This window comes from Microtus oregoni, unplaced genomic scaffold, assembly GCF_018167655.1.
Source record: "Microtus oregoni isolate MIOR12 unplaced genomic scaffold, Mior012 000029F_ref0000214, whole genome shotgun sequence".
NCBI lineage: Eukaryota > Metazoa > Chordata > Mammalia > Rodentia > Cricetidae > Microtus > Microtus oregoni.
Genome location: NW_024543088.1, coordinates 13,673,938 through 13,700,059, shown reverse-complemented (window position 1 = coordinate 13,700,059; position 26,122 = coordinate 13,673,938). Strand labels below are relative to the sequence as shown.

At 36.3% G+C, this 26,122-nt stretch overlaps 2 protein-coding genes across 2 annotated transcripts in view; both read left to right on the top strand.

Annotated features, from left to right (window-relative positions):
* LOC121464671 (zinc finger protein 850-like) overlaps window positions 1-24,700 on the top strand; it is a 77,266-nt gene extending 52,566 nt beyond the window's left edge. The window contains exons 7-8 of the mRNA XM_041677693.1: window positions 536-1,414; window positions 23,754-24,700. Of these exons, the coding sequence (XP_041533627.1) occupies window positions 536-1,414; window positions 23,754-24,700 (1,826 nt within the window). The remainder of the gene's footprint in view (window positions 1-535; window positions 1,415-23,753) is intronic.
* Window positions 3,284-23,628, top strand: LOC121464625 (putative protein ZNF720). The gene is made up of 5 exons (XM_041677655.1): window positions 3,284-3,295; window positions 7,843-7,917; window positions 16,509-16,635; window positions 17,158-17,232; window positions 23,624-23,628. The coding sequence occupies exons 1-5, from the start codon at window positions 3,284-3,286 to the stop codon at window positions 23,626-23,628; spliced, it is 294 nt and encodes a 97-aa protein (XP_041533589.1).
* Window positions 24,701-26,122: the final 1,422 nt, after the last annotated feature.

Here is a 26,122-nt window from a genome sequence, read left to right as displayed (position 1 = left end):
CATGTATTCTATTAAACATTCATTAGAGTTTTCTCAACAAAAATTACATTTTGTTACAAGCTATTTGTGAGATAAATGTGAGAAGTTTTTCTCAATCAAATGAAAATGAAAATATATCATAGAATTTTCTGTCATGAGAAACGTTACACATTCAATGATGTTATTAAAGCCTTTTTTAGGAACTCTTAGAAGAAGAGTTTCCAGAATCCTCTTCTTGAAGGGACAAATTCCCAAAATCAAATCACAGTATATCTATTCTCATTACATAAGATCATAGAAGTCTGTTTTTCCTAAGAGCCAATATATACATGATAATTGTAAGGATGATTTTGATTGTAACACAACTTCTTTTTGTTTCAGCATGACCAGAAACAAGGGATGCATTATATAAACAATCAAAATGAAGAGACACAAAACAATTATATAGAATGTGGAAACTGCTTCAATAGATATGCATGCCCCACTATGCATAAGAGAATTAATTCCAAAGAGAAGGCAGGCAAATGTAAAGTTTGTGGCAATTCATTTGTCTGTCACACAAAATTTCAATCTCACCAGAGAATCCATACTGGTGAGAAACCTTATAGATGTCAAGAATGTGGCAAGTCCTTTACCTGGGCCTCAGCCCTTCACACTCATCACAGAATCCATACTGGTGAGAAACCTTATAGATGTCAAGAATGTGACAAGTCCTTTACCCAGATCTCAAATCTTCATATTCATCACAGAATCCATACTGGTGAGAAACCTTACAGGTGTCAGGAATGTGGAAAGTCCTTTACCTGTGCCTCAGCTCTTCACAGACATCACAGAATCCATACTGGTGAGAAACCTTATAGATGTCAAGAATGTGGCAAGTCCTTTACCCAGCCCTCAAATCTTCATATTCATCACAGAATCCATACTGGTGAGAAACCTTACAGATGTCAAGAATGTGGCAAGTCCTTTACCTGTGCCTCAACTCTTCTATCTCATCAAAGAATTCATACTGGTGAGAAACTTTACAGGTGTCAAGAATGTGGAAAGTCCTTTACGTGGGTCTCAACACTTCTATCTCATCAAAGAATTCATACTGGTGAGAAACCTTACAGATGTCAAGAATGTGGCAAGTCCTTTGCCAGGGCCTCAAATCTTCATAACCATCAAAGAATTCATACTGGTGAGAAACCTTACAGATGTGAAGAATGTGGCAAGTCCTTTACCCAGGTCTCAACTCTTCACACTCATCACAGACTCCATACTGGTGAGAAACCGTACAGATGTCAAGAATGTGGAAAGTCCTTTACCCATAAAGCAACTCTTCACATTCACTACAGACTCCATACTGGTGACAAGCCTTACAAATGTAAAGAATGTGACAAGTCCTTTCACACAAATTCAAGTCTTAGAAAGCATCACAAAATGCATTTAAGGGGTACATTTCATGAAATTTCTTAGTATACCTCACATTAATTCATTGTACAGATCTTCATGCATTAGCCAAGTTATTTTACAGACTCGCATCCTTCAATTAATTTTCAAGTCTTAGTCAATATGTAGACAGCTATGCAGTTCTTCGAAATTTAGAAACATTGTATCCAGATTTGAACTTTATTGTCATCAAACTTTTGTTGTAAATGGAATTTATGTATCATTGTAAACATACTATTCAAGAATAATTACAATAAATAGGTAAACATTTCTAGTAGGAGTAAATTGAGCAAGAACATTTCTTGACTGTATGTTAAGATAATGTGTGATAAAAACAGTCAATCTCACACTAGTTCAGATTTTGATGCACATTTAATTTCTTGGAATATGGTTGGTTATGGAATGAGGTTATACTCTATATAAACATTATTTTTCTTTGATTTTTTGTGATTCTTAAATAAATATTAGCTTGCTTTAAAATTCAAGTCTTTTAATTTCTGACTTTGCAACAAAACCGTTACATTTTGTCCCATTTTTATTGCATTTTTTTCTGATAGTCTATTCTCTAATAGCAGAGTATCATAAGTGTGAACACTTCCATGGATGAGCTGGTAGGACAGAGAATGACTCACTACATAGATTACTTTAAACTTTGTATAATTGTGGTTCAAATCAGTGTGAGGTAGACGGAAGATCAATGGGCATGGAAAACTGGACAAGGAAAAAATTACAAGGCAAATACATCAAACAAATAACTCTAGTAATTTAGGAAAGCAGGGAGTAGGAGGAGTGGCCTTCTCCAGAGAGAAACACATAAACTGATTGTCCAGTAACCAATGGACATGCCTGAAACCATATAGAATTGTAACATCGTATGTATTCATCTCCTTGTATTTAGGAACATATGTATATACAAATTTTTGTATAAAAATAGCAATGCATGAATAAAAGATATAAACTTGAAAGAGAACAGAGATTGTGGTATATAGTAGGGCTGGAGGTAGCATATCGTAAGTACAAAATTAATCTTATTATTCTGTACATTTTAATTATATAAAATAAGTAATGTGTTTGTATATACCCCTTTGTGTCCTTGTTATACTTCCTCCATCTAAAACATTTGCCCTCACAGTTCTGCAAATTTTTTCATCCTCCTTTTATATTTTTTCTAGATTCCATTTATGAGAGAAGACGTGTGCTATTTGTATTTTGGAGAGTTGTCTATTTCTTTGACTTAATGATACATAGTTGCAACAATTTACTTGAGACTTATGTAATTTTTTTCTACAATTTTATTCATTGATTGATTTTCTTGCATTATTTATGCATACTATGTTTTCTTTATCCATATATTTAGATATATTGGTGGTTATCTAATCTCATTCCCTGAATCATCTATTACATGAAGTGCAATGATAACAATTTCACACAAACTCATGCACACATATATGTGATTCAGCATAGTGATCTCACTATGATAAGTACGCATATTTACTAGTGATTCAGCTGGTATGTGTATGGTAAATTTTCAGTCATATCTATCATTATAGCATCCACAGTACCTGGGATGTCTTAGTTTTCAATGACCATAGCATATTTTTTCCCACTTCCTTTGCAACATTTAGAAAAATTTAGAGTTGGAAAAAATGTAATCACTAAAAAGGCACTCAAAGATGGAATTATGGAACACTCCAAATATTATTTCATTTGTAAGAAATGAGTGTGGGACCCAAGAGAATGACCACAAAATCTAGAGTACTTGAGCCAGGTTATAAGTCTTGTTGAAAATGTCTTCTAATGCAAGTGGTTGCCATGACTTAGCTTGAGTGGTCAGAGCTTGACCTTGTATTACTTCATGCCTGGGTACCTCAACATGGTCCACTTGGTAAGCAGAATATACGTGTTTGACACTTATTTGGGTAACATTGCACACATATTTGTATTTCATATGTATGTTGGCATTTGAGATACTGTCTCAGATATGCTGATTATGGATATTGTTTTCAGCATGCAGACAATAAAACTCTGCTCTTTATCATCTGCCATACACAAACTGCACCAAATATTTCATGGATGTCAAAATGAGACCTGATTTCTAGCCATTTATAAATAAGGGTCACGGAGTCTACAATAGGTGAATCTAAAGAAGCTAAGTAAGAAGGGGAACCCAAGGAAAAACATATAGTTATCCTCTTGGCTAAGGGAAGTAGACAAAATTGCCGGGGAGAAAATTGGGATCTTGGGGTGGGGAGGGTTAGGAGTAAGGGGAGATGGGGAGAGAAAAGTTAGAAGGGAAGGAGGTCGGGCCTTGGGAAAGCAGGAGGATTGGGATAAAGGAAGGTTGGACAGGGGAGCACGGAACCACAATTCTTAGTTAAGGGAACCACTTTAGGGTTGGCAAGAGACCTGACCCTAGATGGGTTCCCAGGTGCCCAAGCTGAGGTCCCCAGTTAGTTCCTTGGGCAGTTGAGAATAGGGAACCTGAAATGACCCTATCCTTGAGCAATACTGACGAATATCTTGCATATCATCATAGAACCTTCATCTGGTGATGGATGGAGATAGAGACAGAGACCCACACTGGAGCACTGGACTGAGCTCCCAAAGTCCCAATGAGGAGCAGAAGGAGGGAGAACATGAGCAAAGAAGTCGGGACCACGAGGGATGCACCCACCCACTGAGACAGTGGAGCTGATCTATTGAGAGCTCACCAAGACCAGCTGGACTGTGACTGAAAAAGCAAGGGATAAAACTGGACTCTCTGAACATGGCGAACAATGAGGGCTGATGAGACGCAAAGGACAATGGCACGGGGGTTTGATCCTACGTAATGTGATGGCTTTGTGGGAGCCCAGCCAGTTTGGATGTTCACCTTCCTAGATACTGACGGAAGTGGGAAGTCCTAGGTCTTACCACAGGGCAGAAAACCCTGACTGCTCTTTGGACTGGAGAGGGAGGGGGAAAGGAGTGGGGGGAGGGGGAGAAGGGTGGGAGGAGGGGGCGTAGGGTGGGAGGAGGGGGAGGGAAATGGGAGGCTGGGAGGAGGTGGAAACTTTTTTATTTTCTCCTTTTCTCAATAAAAAAAAATATTTAAAAAAAAATGAGACCTGATACCCTACAAATTTCAAAGGACACAGTTGAGGAAATCCTCCAACTTTTAAGCACAGCTAAGGGGATTCTGAATAGGATTCTTGTCCAATAGTCCATGAGACCAAAAATCAACAAATAGGATCTTATGAAATTAAAACTTTGTATTTTAGCATAAGAAAATATCATTTAAATGGGGCAATCAGAATATGAGAAAATCACTCGTGCAATGGTGACTTGAGAGTTATTGTGTATTTCACTTCCTGCTGATCTGGTGAGGCCTGCACTCTAGGTAGGAATGAGTACCTGGTCCTCAAGACTATGGCTGGATGAACCATATATTCCTTTAAGATGAAGCTACTGTTGTTATTTTGTGTGACAAGAGTAACTTCTTTGTAAATAGTTCTGTTTCTATGGATATATGTCTTCACCTGTCAGGCTTGGTCAGAGGTTCTTCTTTATGGAATTCACAGCAGCAAATGCACAGCCTCATAATTTCAAAATGTTGGAGTGCCCCTGAATGCTCATTCGTAAACGTGATCTGTAGAGCAACCATTCCCCCTAGACACAGGGGACGTCATGGAAGTGGGTCCTGTATATCCTGGCTGAGGGTGCGGAGTACTGCTGTGACATGCTGTCTTTGGACATGACCTAACCACTGCTCACTCACAAGAACTGTGATTACCTGCAGCTTCAGGTGACCATGTTCAGAACTAACAATAAACCTATCTGTTGTAAACCACACAGCTGGAGGAGACAGCATGCTGGTCAAAGAAAAAGACTCCTAAGCCTTTGTCTCAGTACCGAAAATAAAAGAAAGCTCAAAGATGGCCATTGTATTATTTATCAGTTCCCCATTTCTGCCCTTTCTTTATCTGCCTCCCAGGGAATAATGAAACAGAATCCCCCAAAACACTCAACTGGAATATGTATAAATAAGATAAGATGTAAAGGAAAGAAAGGATGTAAAGTTCTGACATGACATTATGAGACAAGGAACCTAAAAGATGCTGTTAAATTAGAAAAGTGTGGTTTTTTTTTAAGACAGTTTTTCTCCTTAGCTTTGGAGCCTGTCCTGGAACTAGCTCTTGTAGACCAGGCTGGCCTCGAACTTACAGAGGTCCAACTGCCTATACCTTTTGAGTGCTGTGATTAAAGGTGTGCAACAACACCGCCAAGCTCACTGTTGAATTTTTTAAGGGTTGGCTTGCTGCATACTTTTGAGAGTAATGAAAATTCCATGAAAAACCAAAATTTTCATTTGCAAATGTTTATGAATCAGAGAGAGCTTCCAGGTTAGGTTTCTGTGCATTAGTACACTTTTTTTTTTTTGGTTTTTAGAGACAGGGTTTCTCTGGCTTTGGAGCCTGTCCTGGAACTAGCTCTGTAGACCAGGCTGGTCTCGAACTCACAGAGATCTGCCTGCTTCTGCCTCCCGAGTGCTGGGATTAAAGGCGTGCGCCACCATCGCCCAGTCATGAGTACACTTCTTATTTCATTTCAAGTACTAAACGTGGTGCATAACTACATGCCCTGTGTATACTGCCTCTCTTTCTGCTAGTTCATAGATCCTTCAATCCAATTGAGGTAGAGGGCAATGTGGTGGGAAAGGGTGCGGGGGTATTGGTATTCTCCATCATCTTTGGCTCTTATACACTAACTTCATACTTTTTTAAAATATTTATTATAAAATTATCTTTTTTCATTTTATGTACCAATCCCAGTTGCCCCTCCCTCCCCTCTTCCTATTTTTTCCACGTAACCTCCCCAATCAACGACATCAACTCCGCCCAGAGGGTAAGCCATATTGATTTGAGAAAGGACTGAGTCATTCATACTCCATCTAGGATGAGCAAAGTATCCCTCCTAAGAGAATGGGTTCCAAAAAGTCATTAAAAGCAGTAAGGATAAATCCTGGCCAAGTGCCCTGGAACCCCATTCAGCCCCAGGGATACAAAATCACACACATTCAGAAGGCCTAACTCGGTTCTTTGCTGGTTCCTTTCCTATCTGGCCAGAGTTGGTGAGCTCCTTTCAGCTCAGGCAAGCTGTTTCAGCAGGTATGCCCATCATGGTCTTGACCTCTTTGCTCCTATTCTCACTCTTCTCACTCTTCAACTGGACTTTAGGAGATCAGCCCAGTACTCTGCTGTGGATCTGTGCCTCTGCTTCCATCAGATGCTGGACAAAGGTTCTATGGTGACATTAGAGATAGTCTTCAATTAGACTACAGGGCAGCGTCAGTTCGGTCACCCTCTCCACTATTGCTTAGGGTCTTAGATGGGGTTATCCTAGTGGAGTCCTGGCAATTTCTTTTTTTTTTGTATGTTTGGTTTTTGTTTGTTTGTTTTTGTTTGTTTATTCATTTATTTATTAAATATTTCTGCCTCCTCCCCACCTCCACCTCCCATTTTAATAACTTTAAATTAAGTATTTTTAAATTTTAGCATGCTTACAGAATTTTTCTCATGAATGACCTCTTAAGCGTGAATGCCATTAATTCCTGTTAATACTACATGTTATATTGGCTTTAGATCACAGAGAGTGAAGAGAGCTATTAACTGTGTCAAACATCTAGAAACATGTGTTTATACACATTCAGCTGCTTCTGTGTAAGAGAAGAAGCAGTTGATAGTAAAGCTTTGGGGAAAACAATTGATGGATAAATCCATTACACGTATTACACTGGAAGACATAAGTAAATTATCCAAACAGTAGAGACTTTTATATTGTCAGAAATACGAAATGGGTTTGGCAAAATAGTTCAGCATCAGTGTAAAGCTTTTTAAATGGTCAGAGAGGAGAGACAAGCAAAGACTTGCTGTACAAAAGACAGAAAGAATCAGGCACAAGGAACAGAATTTTTTTCAAACCATATTCTGTGGTTTTGTTATGCATGTACATGGTCTATTTGTGCTACATCAGGTTCTAATGGAGTCTACAGTCTACTTGTGACAGCGAAATAAGTAAGTAGAGTGAAACCCAAGCTGCCAAGGTTCCATTCTACTAGGTGTCCTTATTTACCTATCCTTATGTCCTTCATACATAGCTCTTTGTTACTCACATTTAAGGCAAATGATGGTTCTTAACAGTAGGTCGTCATGGGTATAATGAAAATCTCAGTATTTGCTTTTCATGTCAGAATATATGAGTCCATAAGAATCTATCAGAACATACTGTGGTAATATGCTACATGCTTAATGAACAAAGTCTAGTGTTAAAGCATTTTGAAATCTACTGCTTCCATTCAAAGAAGCCAAAAATACTTGCAGTTCTCACAAAATTTCAAAGTCGCAAGTAACTGTGTTGAAATAAAATTGCTTTCACTTGTGCTTCATTCGACAGCTTCTATTTGTTAATCTAATTAGCAGCCCCAACATCTTTGTGAACCTTGCCAGTAAAAACAAGGTAGAGGCTATGGTAAGCTTCATAAGGTTTTGATCTCCATTGGAGTTCAGCTTTCCTTTCCCCACTGCTGCTTTGCCTTGGTTGAGTGCAACAGGCCAGTGCAGCCTGTGATCTCACTGGATAACTTGACTGCTGAGCAGACCACTTGAACTCAGCAAGGGAGAAACTCAGCATTTTAATCTCTCTTGTTTTCATGAGTATCTGTTTAACCAAGCCAGGAGTAAATACTCCCTGATTTCTGAGGCTCTGCAGATGGTGAGTGTGCGTGTAGCAGGTGAATGGTATTTAGTGATACTTTTTTAGATAGCAAATGCTCAAGAGAGAATCCAGGAACAGAAGGTCAGAAGAGATGGATGGTTCTAGAGTAAGTATGTCTCTGCACAGCAGCTATGCTCAATTTCTTCTACAAGGTTGATATATTTATGTTGCAGATTTTCTCTGCTTCTCATAGTCTTGACTAAGAAGTTTATTTCTTTTGATATTTGTGTGTCTGTGCTAAATTATGACAGTTATGATGGAGTCTTTAAATATATACTATTTACACGGTGTCAAATTCCCACTGTTTTTTTTTGTTCTTGCCTGCTCATTTTTTTTTTCAGGACATAAATCCTCAATGAACTGATCATGCTTATCATTGGTGATTCCATTGTGACTGAGGAATATTGTAGTTCTTTATGCCCAATTCCTCCAGAGACCAACTCACATCCTCATCTAAAGACAGATAATGCAAATATATGGCATGACTTCTGCCCAGGGCTCTTTGGTTTACTGGTTTATGAAAATGCATGTTCGTTTACATGAAATGTGTAGCCTAGCATAACTTTTTCAGTTATGAGAAAGTAGAATTTGGATGGGCATAGGCTTATGGAAAACAAAACTACATATATGGAATTCACTTGAGAATCTGGAATGTGGCAGACATGCATAGCTTATGCGTGGCATAAAAATCATGCTTTTGTATTCACACCACAGTTTCCATGTGTTATTCTTTGGGCAATCTCTATTCCAGCAATAATGATGTGACTCTGTTTGTGAACAGCTGTCATCAGTGTATCTTAATGTATTGATGTTGACTTCATTCACCTGTATTTGGTTCTCTGTGACAATGTCTACCACTTCAGAGATCATTAGTTTGGTTGTTTTGTTCCTGGTTTCATATACAGTGTTTGATCCTGTAGTCAGGATGTGTTGGATTCATGTTATCAGCAATAATTATTTTGAAGCATTGCCAAGTGATGAACATAAAACTATCACATTTTTTGCAGAAAATGAACTTTTCCCTAGTATTTACATTTGATCCCTTGCATCAGAAACTCCCTTGCAGTGGATCTCCACACACTTCCCCCAATGAACCTGGTTGTTTACATATGAAGATTTCCTAAAACTAGGGGTCTATTTATATGTTTTTTTTACTTATCCTTCTATTGAAAACTATTTTCCTTACATAATTTCCTATTTTTGTTTGTCTTACCTCTACTATGCCCAACTTTTCTCCATCATTTTCCCATCCAGATACAACCCCTTTCTTTCTCTCATCATAAAAAAGAAACTGGCTCGTAAGGTAGAATAATAACAAAAAATATACTATGGTATAGTAAGATAAAACAAAAACTACCACAGAATAATAGAAAAAAAAACAATTAGGAGACAAATAGCCCAAGAAAAGCCCAAAGAAACAGAATACTCCAAAACACTCAGCTAGAATCTTTAATATTTTATATGTGTGCATGGGTGTTTTTGTATGTGTATTTGTGTGTGTGCATGTGAAAAGATGATTAAAAATGTGTAAATAAGATATAATGAGAAGAAAGCATGTAAAGTTCTGACCTGACAAAATGAGACAAAGAACCTCCAAGATGCTGTTAAATTTTTTTTTGGGGGGGGGGTGTTTTTTTTTCAAGACAGGGTTTCCCTGTAGCTTTGGAGCCTGTCTTGGAAAAAGCTCTTATAGACCAGGCTGGGCTCAAATTCACAGAGATCCACCTGCCTCTGCCTACTGAGTGCTGTGATTAAAGGTGTGTGACACCATACCCTAGCTCACTGTTGAATTTTCTGAGGCTTGGCTTGCAGCATACTTTTGAGAGTAAATTCTTATCTTAGCGACAATTCCTTGAAAAAACTAAATTTTCATTTGCTGGTTATGGTTATGAATCAGAGATAGCTTCTGTGTTTGGGATCTGTGCATGAGTACGCTTCTTATTTCATTTTTGTACCAAATCAGGTGCATAACTGCATGCCCTGTGTATGCTGCCTCAATTTCTACTAGTTCATAGATCCTTCAATCCAGTTGAGGAAGAGGGCTATGTGGTTGGGAAGGGTGTGGGGGTATTGGTATTCTCCATCATCTTTGGCTCTTACACACTAGCTTCCTCCTCTTGTTTAAATTTTTATTAAAAAACTATCTTTTTTTCATTTCATGTACTAATCCCAGTAGTCCCTCCCTCCCGTCTTCCTATTCTTTCCATGTTACCACCAGTACTCCACCGCATAACTCCTCACAGAGGGTAAGCCCTATTGCTTTGAGATAGGACTGAGTCCTTCATACTACATCCTAAGAGAATGGGTTCCAAAAAGTCATGACAAGCAGTAAGGATAAATCCTGGCCAACTGCCAGTGACCCAGTCGGCCCCAACCATACAAATGTCACCCACATTCAGAAGGCCTAACTCAGTCCTCTGCTGGTTCCTTTCCTATCTGGTCAGAGTTGTTGAGCTTTTTTCAGCTCAGCCAAGCTGTTTCAGCAGGTATGCCCATTGTGCTCTTGATCTCTTTGCTCCTGTTCTCACTCTTCTCACTCTTCAACTGGAAACTTTGTCCAGCATCTGATGGAAAAAGAGGCAAAGATCAACATCAGAGCACTGGGCTCTGCTTCCATCAGTGGCTGGACAAAGGTTCTTTGGTGACATTTGAGATCATCATTAATCAGACTACAGGGCAAGGCCAGGGAATTTCTTTAGTGGTATTTTTTTTGCTAGCCCCATAAAGGCTCCCACAATTAAGATATCTCTTTCTTTGTTCTCTGTCTCTGTCTTTTCCCAATTTCAACTATCCAGTTACCTCTAGTTCCCTTCCAGCATTCCCTTCTTTCCTCCTCCTCCCCTTCTAACCTTCCTTCTCCTCCCACCCAAATGCTCCCAATTTTCTCAGGAGATCTAGTTTATTTTCCCTTCCCAGAGGGATCTATATAAGTTTCTCTTAGGATTCTCTTTGTTAGTTGGCTTTTCTGGGATCATAGACTATAGGATTTGGTTATACCTAGAATCTACTTATGAGTGAATGCATACCATGCTCATCTTTCTGGGTTTGGGTTACCTCAATCAGGACTGTTTTTCTAACTTTTTCTATTTGCATGCAAATTCCAAGATGCCAATTTCTTTTGCTCCTGAGTAGTATTCCAATGTGTAAATGTACCACATTTTCATTATCCGGTCTTTGGTTGAGGGACACCTAAGTTTTTTCCAGTTTCTGGCTATTACAAATAATGCTTCTATGAACATATGAACATAGTTGAACAAATGTCCATGTAGTATGATTGATCATCCTTTGGAAATATGCCCAAGAGTGGTATTGCTGGGTTCTAAGGTAGGTTGAATCCCAATTTTCTGTGAAATTTCCATACTGATTTCCAGTGTGGTTGTAAAAGTTTGCATTCCCTCAAGCAACTGAGGACTGACTGTTCCTCTTACTTTGCATGCTCTCCAGCATAGGCTGTCATTGGTGTTTTTGATCTTAGACATACTGACAGGTATAAGATAGTATCTCAGAGTTGTTTTGATTTGCATTTCCCTGATAGCTAAGTATGTTGAACATTCCTCTAAGTGTCTTTTGGCCATATGAGATTCTTCTATTTAAATTCTTGTTTAGATCTGTACCCGATTTTTTAATTGGATTATTTAGTATTTTGATGTCTAATTGCTTGGAGTTCTGTATATATTTTGGAAATTAGTCCTCTGTCTGATGTGGGGTTCGTGAAGATATTTTCCCATTTCATAGGCATCCGTTTTGTCTTATTGACTGTGATTTTTGATTTACAGAACCTTCTCCGTTTTAGGAGGTCCGATTTATTTATTGTTGTCCTCAGTGTATGTGCTGCTGATGTTATTATTTTTAGGAAGTGGTCTCCTGTGCCCTTACATTAAAAGTTGCTTCCCACTTTTTCTTCTATCAGGTTCAGTGTGGTATGATTTATAATGAGGTTTATAAACCATTGGGACTTGAGTTTTGTGCTTGAGGATAGATACAGATCTATTTTCATTCTTCTACATGTTGACATCCAGTTATGCCAGCACGGTTTGTTGAAGATGCTTTTTTTTCCCATTGTATAATTTTAACTTCTTTGTTAAAAATTAGGTGTCTTTAGGTGTGTGAATTAATATACATATCTTCAATTTTATTCCATTATTCAATCAGTTTGATTTATACCAATACAAGACCATTTCATTATTGTAGCTCTGTATTAGAGCTGGATGTCAGAGATGTTGATGCCTCTAGAAGTTCTTTATTGTACAGGATTGTTATGGCTATCCAGGGTTTTTTGTTTTTTTCATATGAAGTTGATTATTAATCTTTCCAGGTCTGTGGAGATTTCTTTTGAGATTTTGATGGGGATTGCATTGAATCAATTGATTGCTTTTGGTAGTATTGCCATTTGTATTATGTTGAGCCTACCTATACAGGAGCATGGGAAATCTTTCCATTTTCTGGTATCTTCTTCAATTTCTTTCTTCAAATATTTAAAGTTCGTGCCAAACAGGACTTTCACTTGTTTGGTTAGTGTTACCCACAAGATATTTTATGTTATTTGTGGCCTTTGTGAAGGGTGATGTTTCTCTGATTTATTTCTCAGCTTCTTTATCATTTGTATATAGGAAGGCTACTAATTATTTTTAGTTGATCTTGAATCCTTTAATATTATTATTATTATTGTTGTTGTTGTTGTTATTATTATTCATCTGTAGAAGTTCCCTAGTAAAGTTTTGGGGGTCATGTATGTATGCTCTCATATAATATGCAAGTAACAAAGTTTGACTTCTTCCTATCCAATTTATATCCACTTTATCTCCTTTTGTTGTCTATCACTCTAGCTAGAACATTAAGAACTATGTTGAATAGATATGGAAAGAGTGGACAGCCTCGTCTTGTTGCTAATTTTGGTATAATCCCTTTGACTTTCCCTCCATTTAATTTGATGTTGGCTGTTGTCTTAGTGTATGGCTTTTATTATGGTTAGATATGTTCCTTGTATCCCAGTTCTCTCCAAGACCTTTATCATAAAGTTGTTTCAAATGCTTTTTCAACATCAGATGAGAATATCATATGATAATCTTTCAGGTTATTTTGTGGTAGGTTGCATTGATAGAATTCTATATGTTGAACAATCCCTGCATCCTGCGATGAAACTGACTTGATCATGGTGGATGATTTTTTTATGTGTTCTTGGGTTCAGTTTGCCAGGTTTTTTTTTTGAGGGGGAGTCTTTTTTGTTTTTTTGATACAGGGTCTCTTTGTAGCTTTGGAGCCTGTCCTGGAACTAGCTCTTGTAGACCAGGCTGGCCTGGAACTCAGAGAGATCCATCTGCCTCTGACTCTGCCTCCCGAGTGCTGGAATTAAAGGTGTACACAGTAATTTATTGAGTAATTTTGGATCAATGTTCATAGGTGAGATTGGTCTGTAATTCTCTTTCTTGGTTGTGTCTTTGTGTGGTTTTGGTATCAGGGTAACTGAAGCCTCAGAAAAAGAATTTGATGATGTTCATTCTATTTCTATTATGTTGAACACTTTGATTAGTATAATTATTAGCTATTCTTGGAAATTCTTGTACAATTCTGCACAGAAACCATTCAACTCTGGGATTTTTTTGGTTAAGAGGCTTGTGATAACAGCTTCTATTTCCTTACAGTTTGTACATCTATTTAAATTGTCAACCTGGTCTTGTTTTAAATTTGGCAGATGGTATCTATCTAAAAATTTGTCCATTTCTTTTACATTTTCCAATTTTGTGGAGTTCAAGCTTTTGTAGTATGACTTAATGATTCTCTGGATTTCCTCACTCTCTGTTGTTATATGCCCCTTTTCACTTCTTATGTTCTTAATCTGGATATTCTATCTCTGCCTTTTGATTAGTTTGGATAATTGTTTGTCTGCATTGTTGATTTTTGTATTGTTTTCGTTGTTTCTATTTTGTTGATTTCAGCCTTCATTTTGATTATTTCCTGTCTTCTTCTCCTTCTGCATGAGTCTGCTTCTTTTTGTTCTAGAGCTTTCAGGTGTGCTATTAGGTCACTAGTGTGAGATTTCTTCACATTCTTTCTGTGGGCACTTAATGCTATGAACTGTCCTTTTAGCACTGCTTTCATAGTGTCCCATAGGTTTTGGTACACTATGCTTTCATTTTTGTTGAATTCTAGGAAGTCTTTGGTTTCTTCGTTTATAGCTTCCCAAGACCCAGGGGTGCTTCAGTAGAGCACTGTTTATTTTCCACGTGTTAGTGGGTTTTCAGAAATTAGTGTTACTGTTGAATTCTAATGTTAAACCACAGTGGTCCAATAAGATCCCGGGGGTTACTCCATTTTTTTGTATCTGTTGAGATTTGCTTTGCTACCAAGTATGTGATCAATTTTAGAGAAGGTTCTGTGAGGTGTTGTGAAGAAGGTATATTCTTTTGTATTTGGGTGGAATGATCTATAGGTGTCTGTAAATTACATTTGATTCATTAATCTGTTAGTCTTCTTATTTCTCTTAACGATTTGGTATGCTTTACCTATCCATTGGGGAGAATGGGGTGTTTAAGTCCCCAACTATTAATGTGTAGGGTTTGATTTACAATTTAATCTTTAGTAAAGTTTCTTTTACATATGTGGGTGTTCTTGTATTTGGGGCATAGAGGTTCAGGATAGAGACTTCACCTTGATGGATTGGTCCTGTTATAAGTATAAGCTGTTTTTCTTCATCTCTTTTGATTGATTTTAGTTTGAAGTCTATTTTGTTAGATATTAAAAGAGCTACTCCCACTTGTTCTTTAGGTTCATTTGGTTGGAAAATCTTTTCCCAACCATTTACTCTGAGTTAATATATGTCTTTGAGGTGGAAGCATGTTTCTTGTATAAAGAAGTAGGCTGGATCATGGTTTCATAATCATTCTCTTAAAGCCTGTGACTTTCCATAGGTGAATTGAGTTCATTGATATTAAGAGATATTAATGGCCAGTGTTTGTTAATTCTTGTTATTTTTGATGAAAGTATGTGTTTCCCTTTTTGGGTTTTATTGGTGTGAGGTTATCTGTTGCATGTATTTGTATGTGTGCGGGTAGCTTTGTTTGGTCAGAGTTTTCCTTGTTGTATTTTGTGTAGTGCTGGATTTGTGGATAGGTATTGTTTAAATCTGATTTCTTATGGATTATCTTGTTTGTCCACTGTGATTTAAAACTTTGCTGGTTTTAGTAGTCTGGGCTTGCATTTGTGGTGTCTTCAAATAAGCAGCACATCTGCCCAGGATGTGACTAGAAAAATATAAAAAAATAGTATACTACAGAAACATATAGAAAAAATCATAAAGCACAATTAAACAATGAAACAGTAAAAATCATAAAATATATTTAAGGTGTAATTAAGTGATATTGAATATGTTAAAGAATTAAAATAGGAAAAAGACAACAGGGAAATATATGATGAATAATATAATTATACTGTCCATTAGGGCATGTTCTTGGTGGTTTGTCCTTTTTATCCTATCTTTTCCATGATGATTCATGTAGAAAAAAAATTGATGAAAGGTAAGGTGCTGTTTGTAATATTACATCTAATCTAGAATACCAAATTTATGGGATTGCATTTCACAGAATTGTTTAGTCACAATATGCTGGTATTTTTATTAATTCTTTGGAAAATTTGCTGAGTAACTTATTGTACTTTAGTTCATACTCATCTGGTGTTCTTGAAGCAGTGATGGGACTCTGTAGAGGAAAATCAGTTTTGGATGTCAGCTGATCCAAGCCATGTATCAGCTACACAATTTACATCCTTCACTTTTCCTTTAGGTATCTGCGCAAAGTGTCCCCAGCACTTATTCGGGCCTTAGAAGTCAGTCTCTTTCTAGCTCGCCACAAAAAGGAGTCAGTCCTTCCATGATCTTCCCACTGATGTCATTAGAATCATATTCATTAAGGATTTCTGCTTCTTTCGTGAATATTGAAATTCTGCCTTTGCTACACATCTTATGTTTGACATATTTTTATTTGACAGCAGTGTAGGCCCTCATGATTGCAAATTTACAGCTCATGATTCTTCAACCTGTGGTTTCTAAAGAAAAATTTGCTATGAGGATAGATAATTAAGGGCAAGGGTGAACTCTGGAACTTCACATGAAGATAATCTGCCTCCCATTCACATACCCCAAGTTAGCTTGTAAATCTGCAGCTTAAATTGTCTTACTATGTTTAATATTTCCAGCACACAGATTTTTAGTATACACAGTATTTTGGAGTATGTCTTTTAGAATAATGGTAAGAAAGAACACATCAAGTTTGTGATGAACTCTTGTATCCTTAGTCTAAGTAAAGAAATTTTTACATGGACACTTGATAAACTCTTTCCTTTCATGACAGGGAATCTTGACATTCCAAGATGTGGCAATTGAGTTCTCTCCAGATGAGTGGGACTGCCTCGACTTTGCACAAAGGGCTTTGTACAGGGAAGTCATGTTGGAGAACTACAGTAACATGGTCTCTGTGGGTGAGACTTTTTTCTTTCATGATTCCTTCTTTATCATAATTGTTTCCTACAAGTATGTTTTACATCTATGTCTGAATTGTCTGCCTCATATTCATTTGCCAATTTAATAAAAATCTTGGAGTTCATTATGTAGGACACAATGTTTTATGTAACTTTATCTTGTCAATATATTCCTGACTCCTGGAGATAACATTCATCATTCAAACTTTCATAATACATTTTACTTTTCAGACACATCATAGATTATATATTAATTTGCATCTTAATGATTCATAATGTGTTTTCATTTGATCCAGTAGTAATTTACAAGGAAACTCAAGGTATACAATAGTAACAAAAATGCTTTTGAGTGTGTGAAAATATTTGGAGATAGCAATAAAAAAATCATATTTGGAATTTTAAATTATAGGCCATATTATATAATCAGTATGATGGTTTATGAGAAATCCATATGTTTTATTGTTATCCCAAGTTATGGTGATAGGTCTCTTCTATATGCAGGTCTTTCACTGTCAAAACCAGACCTGATCAGGTTTCTTGAACAAAGCAAAGAGCCCTGGAACGTGAACTTTGGAGAGACAGAAGGCAGTGAACAAGGTAAGGCAGAATGAAGCATTGGCACACGTAGGAAACCTAGGGCATGGAGAAATTCTGCCCTGAAGTGGGATGCATAGGGTAGGAAATCCTTTTGTTTATGTGTTGTTTTCATTGGTTAATCAATAAAGAAACTGCTTGGCCTGATAGGGCAGAACTTAGGTTGGCAGAACAGACAGAACTGAATTCTGGGAGGAGAAAAGCAGAGTCAGCGTGAGAGAGTCGCCATGGAGACACCAGGTCAGACATGCTAAATCTTTCCTGGTAAACCACAACCTCATGGTGAACACAGATTAATAAAAATGGGTTAAATCTAAATGTGAGAGTTAGCCAATAGGAGGCTGGAGCTAATGGCCAAGCAGTGTTTTAATTAATACAGTTTTTGTGTGATTATTTCGGGTATAAGCTAGCCAGGAAGGGGGAACAAAAGGCTCTCTCTCCCTGTAACAGATGCACAAATATTTCTACCTAAAATTATGTAAAAATTCACATTGAATGATTATTCCAAATACTTTATAAGTAAAATAACCTAAAAATTCACTTTTAATAATTAACTTGAATTATGGTATAAAGTAGAAGTAAAATGATTTGTTGCCATATCTTTGAACTCTACCAGTCCTTGAAATGAAATATTGAAATGAAAATTAGCATTTAAATGTTTTACAATGTTTGAAGGAATATTGCTCTGTACCTGTTCATGTCTGTTCGTCTGCTCTCATGACAGAATTCCATGGTTTTCACTGTTGTATAGTCTCACATAAAATCAGGAAATATAAATCGTATTCATTTTGGAACCTTGTAGAGTTCATTATTTATGTCAGATACTGTAGAACTTAAAAGGTACCTTTTTTATTTCTGCAAAATATTCTTTAGAAATTAAGACTTGTTTAGGGTCATACACATTATTGGTCTAATGTAATGTCACCTACTAATCTCTGACTATCAAAATTTACATGTTAATATATAAAAAATGTTGTTTAAGCACTTGTTTTCCTTTGTGTTTTATATCTGCATTGGAATTTGTTTGAGGAAACAAATTTATATATCCACAATATTTTACTTTTAATACTTTTATTAGTGATTTAAAAATACTTTGCAGTGTCATTTGACCAAATTCAACTCTCCACTCTTCCCATGTCCCACTTCCTCCAGACATTTTTCGTTTTTTTTCCGCTTCTTTCTTTTTCAATCACAGAGTTCAATCTAAAACTTTCATAAAATTCGGAGTGTTGAGCCTACATGGCCTACAATATGGTTGAACAACCACAAGTTTAACATTCTTTTGTTTGTCTGTTTGTTTTTAAATTTATTTATTTATTTATTTATTTATTTATTTATTTATTTATTCTGGATACAGTATTCTTAGTATTCTGTTTCCCTGCAGGCCATCAGAGGGCGCCAAATATCTTTAAAGATGGCTGTGAGCCACCATGTGGTTGCTGGGAATTGAACTCAGGACCTCTGGAAGAGCAGTCAGTGCTCTTAACCTCTGAGCCATCTCTACCACCCCGAGTTTCACATTCTGAAAATCAACATTATTCTTTTTCTCCAAGAATCTTTAAGATGATAGTAGCTTCTCAGCAAGGCATGCTTCTCCAGGTCCTTTCTTTCTGTCTCCCAAGGATTTTAAACTGGCTTGAGGTTTCTCAGGTCTGATCCATTCTATCCTAATCACTTGAGTTTATATGGGCAACAGTCATGTTGTGTACAGAAAGCACTATTTTCTTATAGTCATTCATGACTGCATGTCTTGTTATGTATCATCACTGTGTCCTGAATGAGCTCTGAACATTCCATGGAATAAGTGTGCTATAAACATACTCTTCAAATTAAATATTATGTTGTTGTTTGGACCATGTCCACCTGTGAGTCACCTTTAATTGTCAAATTCTGCCAGAATTTGGGAATAAAGGCTTAGGGATGCAAGTCTGTGGGTATATCAATAGGACATTAAGAGTAATTTTAATACTAAGCAAAATAATGATAGTAGGTGGTACCTTCTATCTTTTAATAATACTTCTTGAATTAACATGAATACTTCTCAAATTATTCTACAAAATAAAAACTGCAGAACACTGTGAAATTCTTTTCATGAGGACAGTTACCTTGATACCTAAACCACATATACGCCCAAAATGTAAGTGAAATATATGTCAATTTCATTATGAACATATGTACAAAAGTCCTCAATAAAATATTTGCATCCTATATCCAAGCACATATCAAAAAGAAAATCTACCATAGGCTTTATGTCAAGACATGTAAGGATAGATGAAAAATTCAAAATCAATAAATATAAACTTGTAGAAACTTAAAGTCTAATTCCAGAAGTTCATCTTATTAGATGCAGAAAAGCCTTTGACAATATTAACACCCCTTCTTGACAGAAGTCTTGGAGATAGTAGGGGTACAAGAAATATACCTCTACTTAAAAGATGCAATTTGCAGAAAGTGTATAGCCAACATCAAACTAAATGGAGAGAATTCAAAGCCTCTCCATAAAAAAGGGAACAATGTAAGTGGACTTAATCTCTCTATATCTATTCAATACAGTACTTGAAATCTTAGCTTGAACAAGAACACACATAAAGAAGATCTAGAAGTGATTAATAGCAAAGAAACAAATCAAAATAATATTATATGCAGATGCTATGATTTTACGTAAGAACTTTATGAAGAAACTTGTCCAACTGAGAAACACTTTCACCAAGGATAGGAATGCAAAATTGACTAACAAAAAGCAGTATCCTTCCTATATACAAATGAGAATAGACTTAAATAGAATTCAGGGGAATGAGGCCTTTCACAATAACCTCAAAAATAGTTTTGGGTAATTTGAATTAAAACAGTTAAAGACCTTTATAAAAACTTTAAGACATTGAAGAAATGAATTGAAGAATATATTGGAAGATAGAAAAATACACTTGCTCAAGGATTGGTCAATAGATATAGTAATATACTGATTCAGTGAAAAGCCCTATCAAAATTCTAACACAACTCTTCTCAGATCCCAAAAACACTGTTTTCAGCCTCATATATATACAAACAAACAGAAACCTCACAATAGCTTATACAACCATGAAAAATAAAACTATAAACAATATTCCATTCAGAGTTTTAAATTATACCACATTTTTATAATAAATAGGTTTTGTATAATAATGGAATGGCTAAAAAACAGATATATTGATCAAAAAATAAAATTGTAGATACTAACTTATGTCCACTCATCTATTACATTCATTTTGTAAAAGAATCTTGAAAAATAAGAGCATTTAATTCTAATCTTACCTAAGCTGTTTCCAACAGACCATGAGTCCCCAAAGAACAAATAAATTTTCTCCAAGTGATTCTCAGTGGGGATAAAAGTAACACTTACAGGAATTCCCCGTAACCAGCACTTGAAGGATATCACCAACACAACTCAATGGAATTTTTGTACATTCTTTTCCACCCATAATGTATAGTTTGGGAATTTATTTATTTTTATTTTTGACCATACAGAATCTTTATGTACATTACACCTTCTGGAGTTTTCTTTTGCTTTGTTTTATGCAATTTTCCGGGTACAAATGTGTGTCTTTCTCTCTATAAATACTGTGCTTTTCTTTATTTCCCATTCTTCTCTGATCCTATCTGACTTCTTTGATTCTTATTATATTATTTTATTGTTATTCTTTAGATGCCTATTTATTTTCGAAGAAGTGACTGAAATTGGGTAAATTCAGACATAAATAAAGATAGGGATGATCTCAGGGCATTTGAGGGATGAAAAGTCATCATCAGAATATATTTTATGAAAGCACCTATTTTCTGTATAAGAAAAAGAGAAAATATATCTCAGATGAAAAAGATCAGTCCTAGTGAATTTCCTTGATGTCTGATATTTTATGGATCTCTTCCTTGGGGTATACATGATTCTCTGTTGACCAGCTGGAAGTAACTCTTTCCAGTTCATCATTTGTTCTTTCCTTATTAATTAATATTCCGTCTAATTTCTTTTTTTTTCTTTTTTTATTGAGAAAAGGAAAAAAAAGTATCCGCCTCCTCCCAGCCTCCCATTTCCCTCCCCCTCCTCCCACCCTTCTCCCCCTCCCCCAAACTCCTCTCCCCCTCCCTCTCCAGACCAAAGAGCAGTCAGGGTTCCCTGCCCTGTGGAAAGTCCAAGGTCCGCCCCCCTCCGTCCATTTCTAGGAAGGTGAACATCCAAACTGGCTAGGCTCCCACAAAGCCAGAACATGAAATGGCAAAACCCTGTGCCATTGTCCTTGGCTCCTCGTCAGTCCTCATTGTTCGCCATGTTCAGAGAGTCCGGTTTTATCCCATGCTTTTTCAGTCACAGTCCACCTGGCCTTGGTGAGCTCCCAATAGATCAGCCCCATTGTCTCAGTGGGTGGGTGCACCACTCCTGGTCCTGACTTCCTTGCTCATCTTCTCCCTCCTTCTGCTCCTCATTGGGACCTTGGGAGCTCAATCCAGTGCTCCTGTGTGGGTCTCTGTCTCTATCTCCATCCATCACCAAATGAAGGTTCTATGGTGATATGCAAGATATTCGTCAGTATTGCTATAGGTAAGGGTCATTTCAGGTTGCCTATCCTGAGCTGCCCATGGGACTAAATGGGGACATCACCATGGGCTCCTGGGAGCCGCTCTAGGGTCAAGTCTCTTGCCAACCCTAAGGTGGATCTCTTAACTAAGAATTGTGCTTCCGTGCTCCCCTGTCCAACCTTCCTTTATCCCAATCCTCCTGTTTCCCCAAGATCCCCCCTCCTTCCCTTCTCACTTTTCTCTCCCTATCTCCCCTTACCCCCATCCCACCCCATCCACACGATCTCAATTTTCTCCCCGGCAATTTTGTCTACTTCCCATAGCCAAGAGGATAACTATATGTTTTTCCTTGGGTTCACCTTCTTATTTAGCTTCTTTAGGTTCACCAATTGTAGTCTCCGTGAATCTGTCTAATTTCTTAATATTACTCAATTTTTTCATTTCAAGGGATTGTACGGTGTGTTAAATCCATTAAGATAATTCAATTTTATGAGTGTAATTTTTTGCACTTGGGTTTTAGCCTTTGTATTAGTTACTTATTATGTATTGCTGTGATAAAATTCCAAGATAAAGGCAATATATAGAAGAAAAATCCATGACGATGAATCAGAGGTAGCAGTTGGCCAGGGGCTAGAGCAGCAGTGAGAGGTCCCATCTAGAATCACAACAGGACGTAGATAGCTCACTGTTGTTATTAGAAGGCTTTAAAATTCTTAAAGCCAGTGTTCAAGGCATAGGTGATCCAGTAAGTTGATACCTCTTTATCCTACCCATAAATATCCACCAACATTAGACTATGTATTCAGATATCTGATTAAATGGGGTCATTTCACTCAAACCACCATAATCCCATTTATCATTCTAAAACTGTGATTGGAACCTCTAAGATAACATAAACTCAATCTTTTCATTTTTATAATGTACTTAATATATGTTATAAAAATATTCTATCAATTTACATTAAGAAGATTGTTTCATTAGAATAAATGATTTGAAGTTTATTTTATATAATATGCCATCTTGCATATATGTCTACATATATATAAAATTGTGTCACTTATATTTTTGAAAAGGTTTCACCTAACTACACTAATTTGGATAACTATATATTTGTCTTTCATCCAGTTTCATATTATCATCAAACAGAAGACTTATTTTCACAAGAGAATAGACAAGATTGTATCCAGAAGTTGGTATCAGGAATAGCTGTAAGTAGTGACTTAAAAACCTTTCTTTTAGAGATGATTTCAATATTTGGTGAAGAAAAAAAAGAGAAAGGATTATGACATGATTGAAATAATCTCTATTCATCAGCCATACTAGGCAGTACTAGAAATAAAGGTCAGTAATTTCTACCTTATCTGGAAAGCTTTCACATTAGATCGCTTACAATTTCATAAGCAGTTTCCTCAGTAAAAAAATACAAATAAATTTTAAAGCATTTTTTCTACAAAGAATATTTAGAAACCTAAAAACTGAATAACACGTATTCTATTAAACATTCATTAGAGTTTTCTCACCAAATTTACATTTTGTTACAAGCTATTTGTGAGATAAACATGAGAATTTTATCTCAATCAAATGAGAATGAAAATATATCAGAGAATTTTCAGTCATGAGAAACGTTACACATTCAATGATGTTATTAAAGCCTTTTCTAGGAACTCTTAGAAGAAGAGTTTCCAGAATCCTCTTCTTAAAGGGACAAATTCCTAAAAATCAAATCACAGTATATCTATTCTCATTATATAAGTTCATAGAAGAAGTCTGTTTTTCCTAAGAGCCCATACATACATGATATTTGTAAGGATGATTTTGATTGTAACACAACTTCTTTTTGTTTCAGCATGACCAGAAACAAGGGAGGCATGATATAAATCATCAAAATGAAGAGAGACAAAACAATTATATAGAATGTGGAAACTGCTTCAACAGATATGCATGCCCCACTATGCATAAGAGAATTAATTCCAAAGAGAAGGCAGGCAAATGTAAAGATTGTGGCAAGTCATTTATCCGTCACACAAAATTTCAATCTGACCAGAGAATTCATACTGGTGAAGAACCTTACAGATGTCAAGAATGTGGTAAGTCCTTTACCTGGGCCTCAGCTTTTCAGAGACATCACAGAATCCATACTGGTGAGAAACCTTATAGATGTCAAGAATGTGGGAAGTCCTTTACCCAGCTCTCCAATCTTCATATTCATCACAGAATCCATACTGGTGAGAAACCTTACAGGTGTCAGGAATGTGGAAAGTCCTTTACCTGTGCCTCAGCTCTTCACAGACATCACAGAATTCATACTGGTGAGAAACCTTACAGGTGTCAAGAATGTGGCAAGTCCTTTACCCATGCCTCAACTCTTCTATCTCATCAAAGAATTCATACTGGTGAGAAACCTTATAGATGTCAAGAATGTGGCAAGTCCTTTGCTAGGGCCTCAAATCTTCATAGCCATCAAAGAATTCATACTGGTGAGAAACCATACAGATGTCAAGAATGTGGCAAGTCCTTTGCCAGGGCCTCAAATCTTCATAACCATCAAAGAATTCATTCTGGTGAGAAACCTTACAGGTGTCAAGAATGTGGCAAGTCCTTTACGTGGGTCTCAACGATTCTATCTCATCAAAGAATTCATACTGGTGAGAAACCTTACAGGTGTCAAGAATGTGGCAAGTCCTTTACCCAGGTCTCACATCTTCACACTCATCACAGACTCCATACTGGTGAGAAACCTTACAGATGTCAAGAATGTGGCAAGTCCTTTACCCGTAGAAAAACTCTTCACATTCACCACAGACTCCATACTGGTGACAAGCCTTACAAATGTAAAGAATGTGACAAGTCCTTTCACACAAATTCAAGTCTTAGAAAGCATCACAAAATGCATTTAATGGGTACATTTCATGAAATTTCTTAGTATACCTCACATTAATTCATTGTACAGATCTTCATGCATTAGCCAAGTTATTTTACAGACTCACATCCTTCAATTAATTTTCAAATCTTAGTCATTACTTAGACAGCTATGCGGTTCTTAGAAATTTAGAAACATTGTATCCAGATTTGAACTTTATTGTCATCAAACATTTGTTGTAAACGGAATTTATATATCATTGTAAACATGCTATTCAAGAATAATTACTATAATTAGGTAAACATTTCTAGTAGGAGTAAATTGAACTATAACATTTCTTGACTGTATGTTAAGAAAATGTGTGATAAAAACAGCCAATCTCACACTAGTTCAGATTTTGATGCACATTTAATTTCTTGGAATATGGTTGGTTATGGAATGAGGTTATACTCTATATAAACATTATTTTTCTGTGATTTTCTGTGATTCTTAAATAAATATTAGCTTGCTTTAAAATTCAAGTCTTTTAATTTCTGACTTTGCAACAAAACCGTTACATTTTGTCCCATTTTTATTGCATTTTTTTCTGATAGTCTATTCTCTAATAGTAGAGTATCGTAAGTGTGAACACTTCCATGGATGAGCTGGTAGGACAGGGAATGACACACTACATTGATTACTTTAAACTTTGTATAATTGTGGTTCAAATCAGTGTGTTATAGTTGGAAGATATCAATGGGCATGCAAAACTGGAGAAGGAAAAATTACAAGGCAACAACATCAAACAAAGACCTCTAGTCATTTAGGAAAGCAGGGAGTGGGAGGGGTGACCTTCTCCAGAGAGAAACACATAAACTGATTGTACAGGAACCAATGGACATGCCTGAAAACATATAGAATTGTAACTTCATATGGATTCGCCTCCTTGTATTTAGGAACATATGTATATACAAATTTATGTATAAAAATAGCAATGCATGAATAAAGAACATAAACTTGAAAGAGAACAGAGATTGTTGTATATAGTAGGGTTGGAAGTAGCATATCGTAAGTACAAAATTAATCTTATTATTCTGTACATTTTAATTATATAAAATAAATAATGTGTTTGTATACACCCCCTTGTGTCCTTGTTATACTCCATCTAAAACATTTGTCCTCACAGTTCTGCAAATTTTTTCATCCTCCTTTTATATTTTTTCTAGATTCCATTTATGAGAGAAGACGTGTGCTATTTGTATTTTGGAGAGTTGTCTATTTCTTTGACTTAATGATACATAGTTGCAACAATTTACTTGAGACTTATGTAATTTTTTCTACTATTTTATTCATTGATTGATTATCTTGCATTATTTATGCATATTATGTTTTCTTTATCCATATATTTAGATATATTGGTGGTTATCTAAGCTCATTCCCTGAATCATCTATTACATGAAGTGCAATGATAACAATTTCACACAAACTCATGCACACATATATGTG

What these genes read in the sequence shown, in the direction of transcription:
- LOC121464625 (XM_041677655.1), top strand. An exon ending in AAAACAAGGTAGAGGCTATG is followed by an intron (nt 7,918 to 16,508) that starts GTAAGCTTCATA and finishes CTTTCATGACAG; the next exon opens with GGAATCTTGACATTCCAAGA. An exon ending in CAGTAACATGGTCTCTGTGG is followed by an intron (nt 16,636 to 17,157) that starts GTGAGACTTTTT and finishes TGTCAAAACCAG; the next exon opens with ACCTGATCAGGTTTCTTGAA.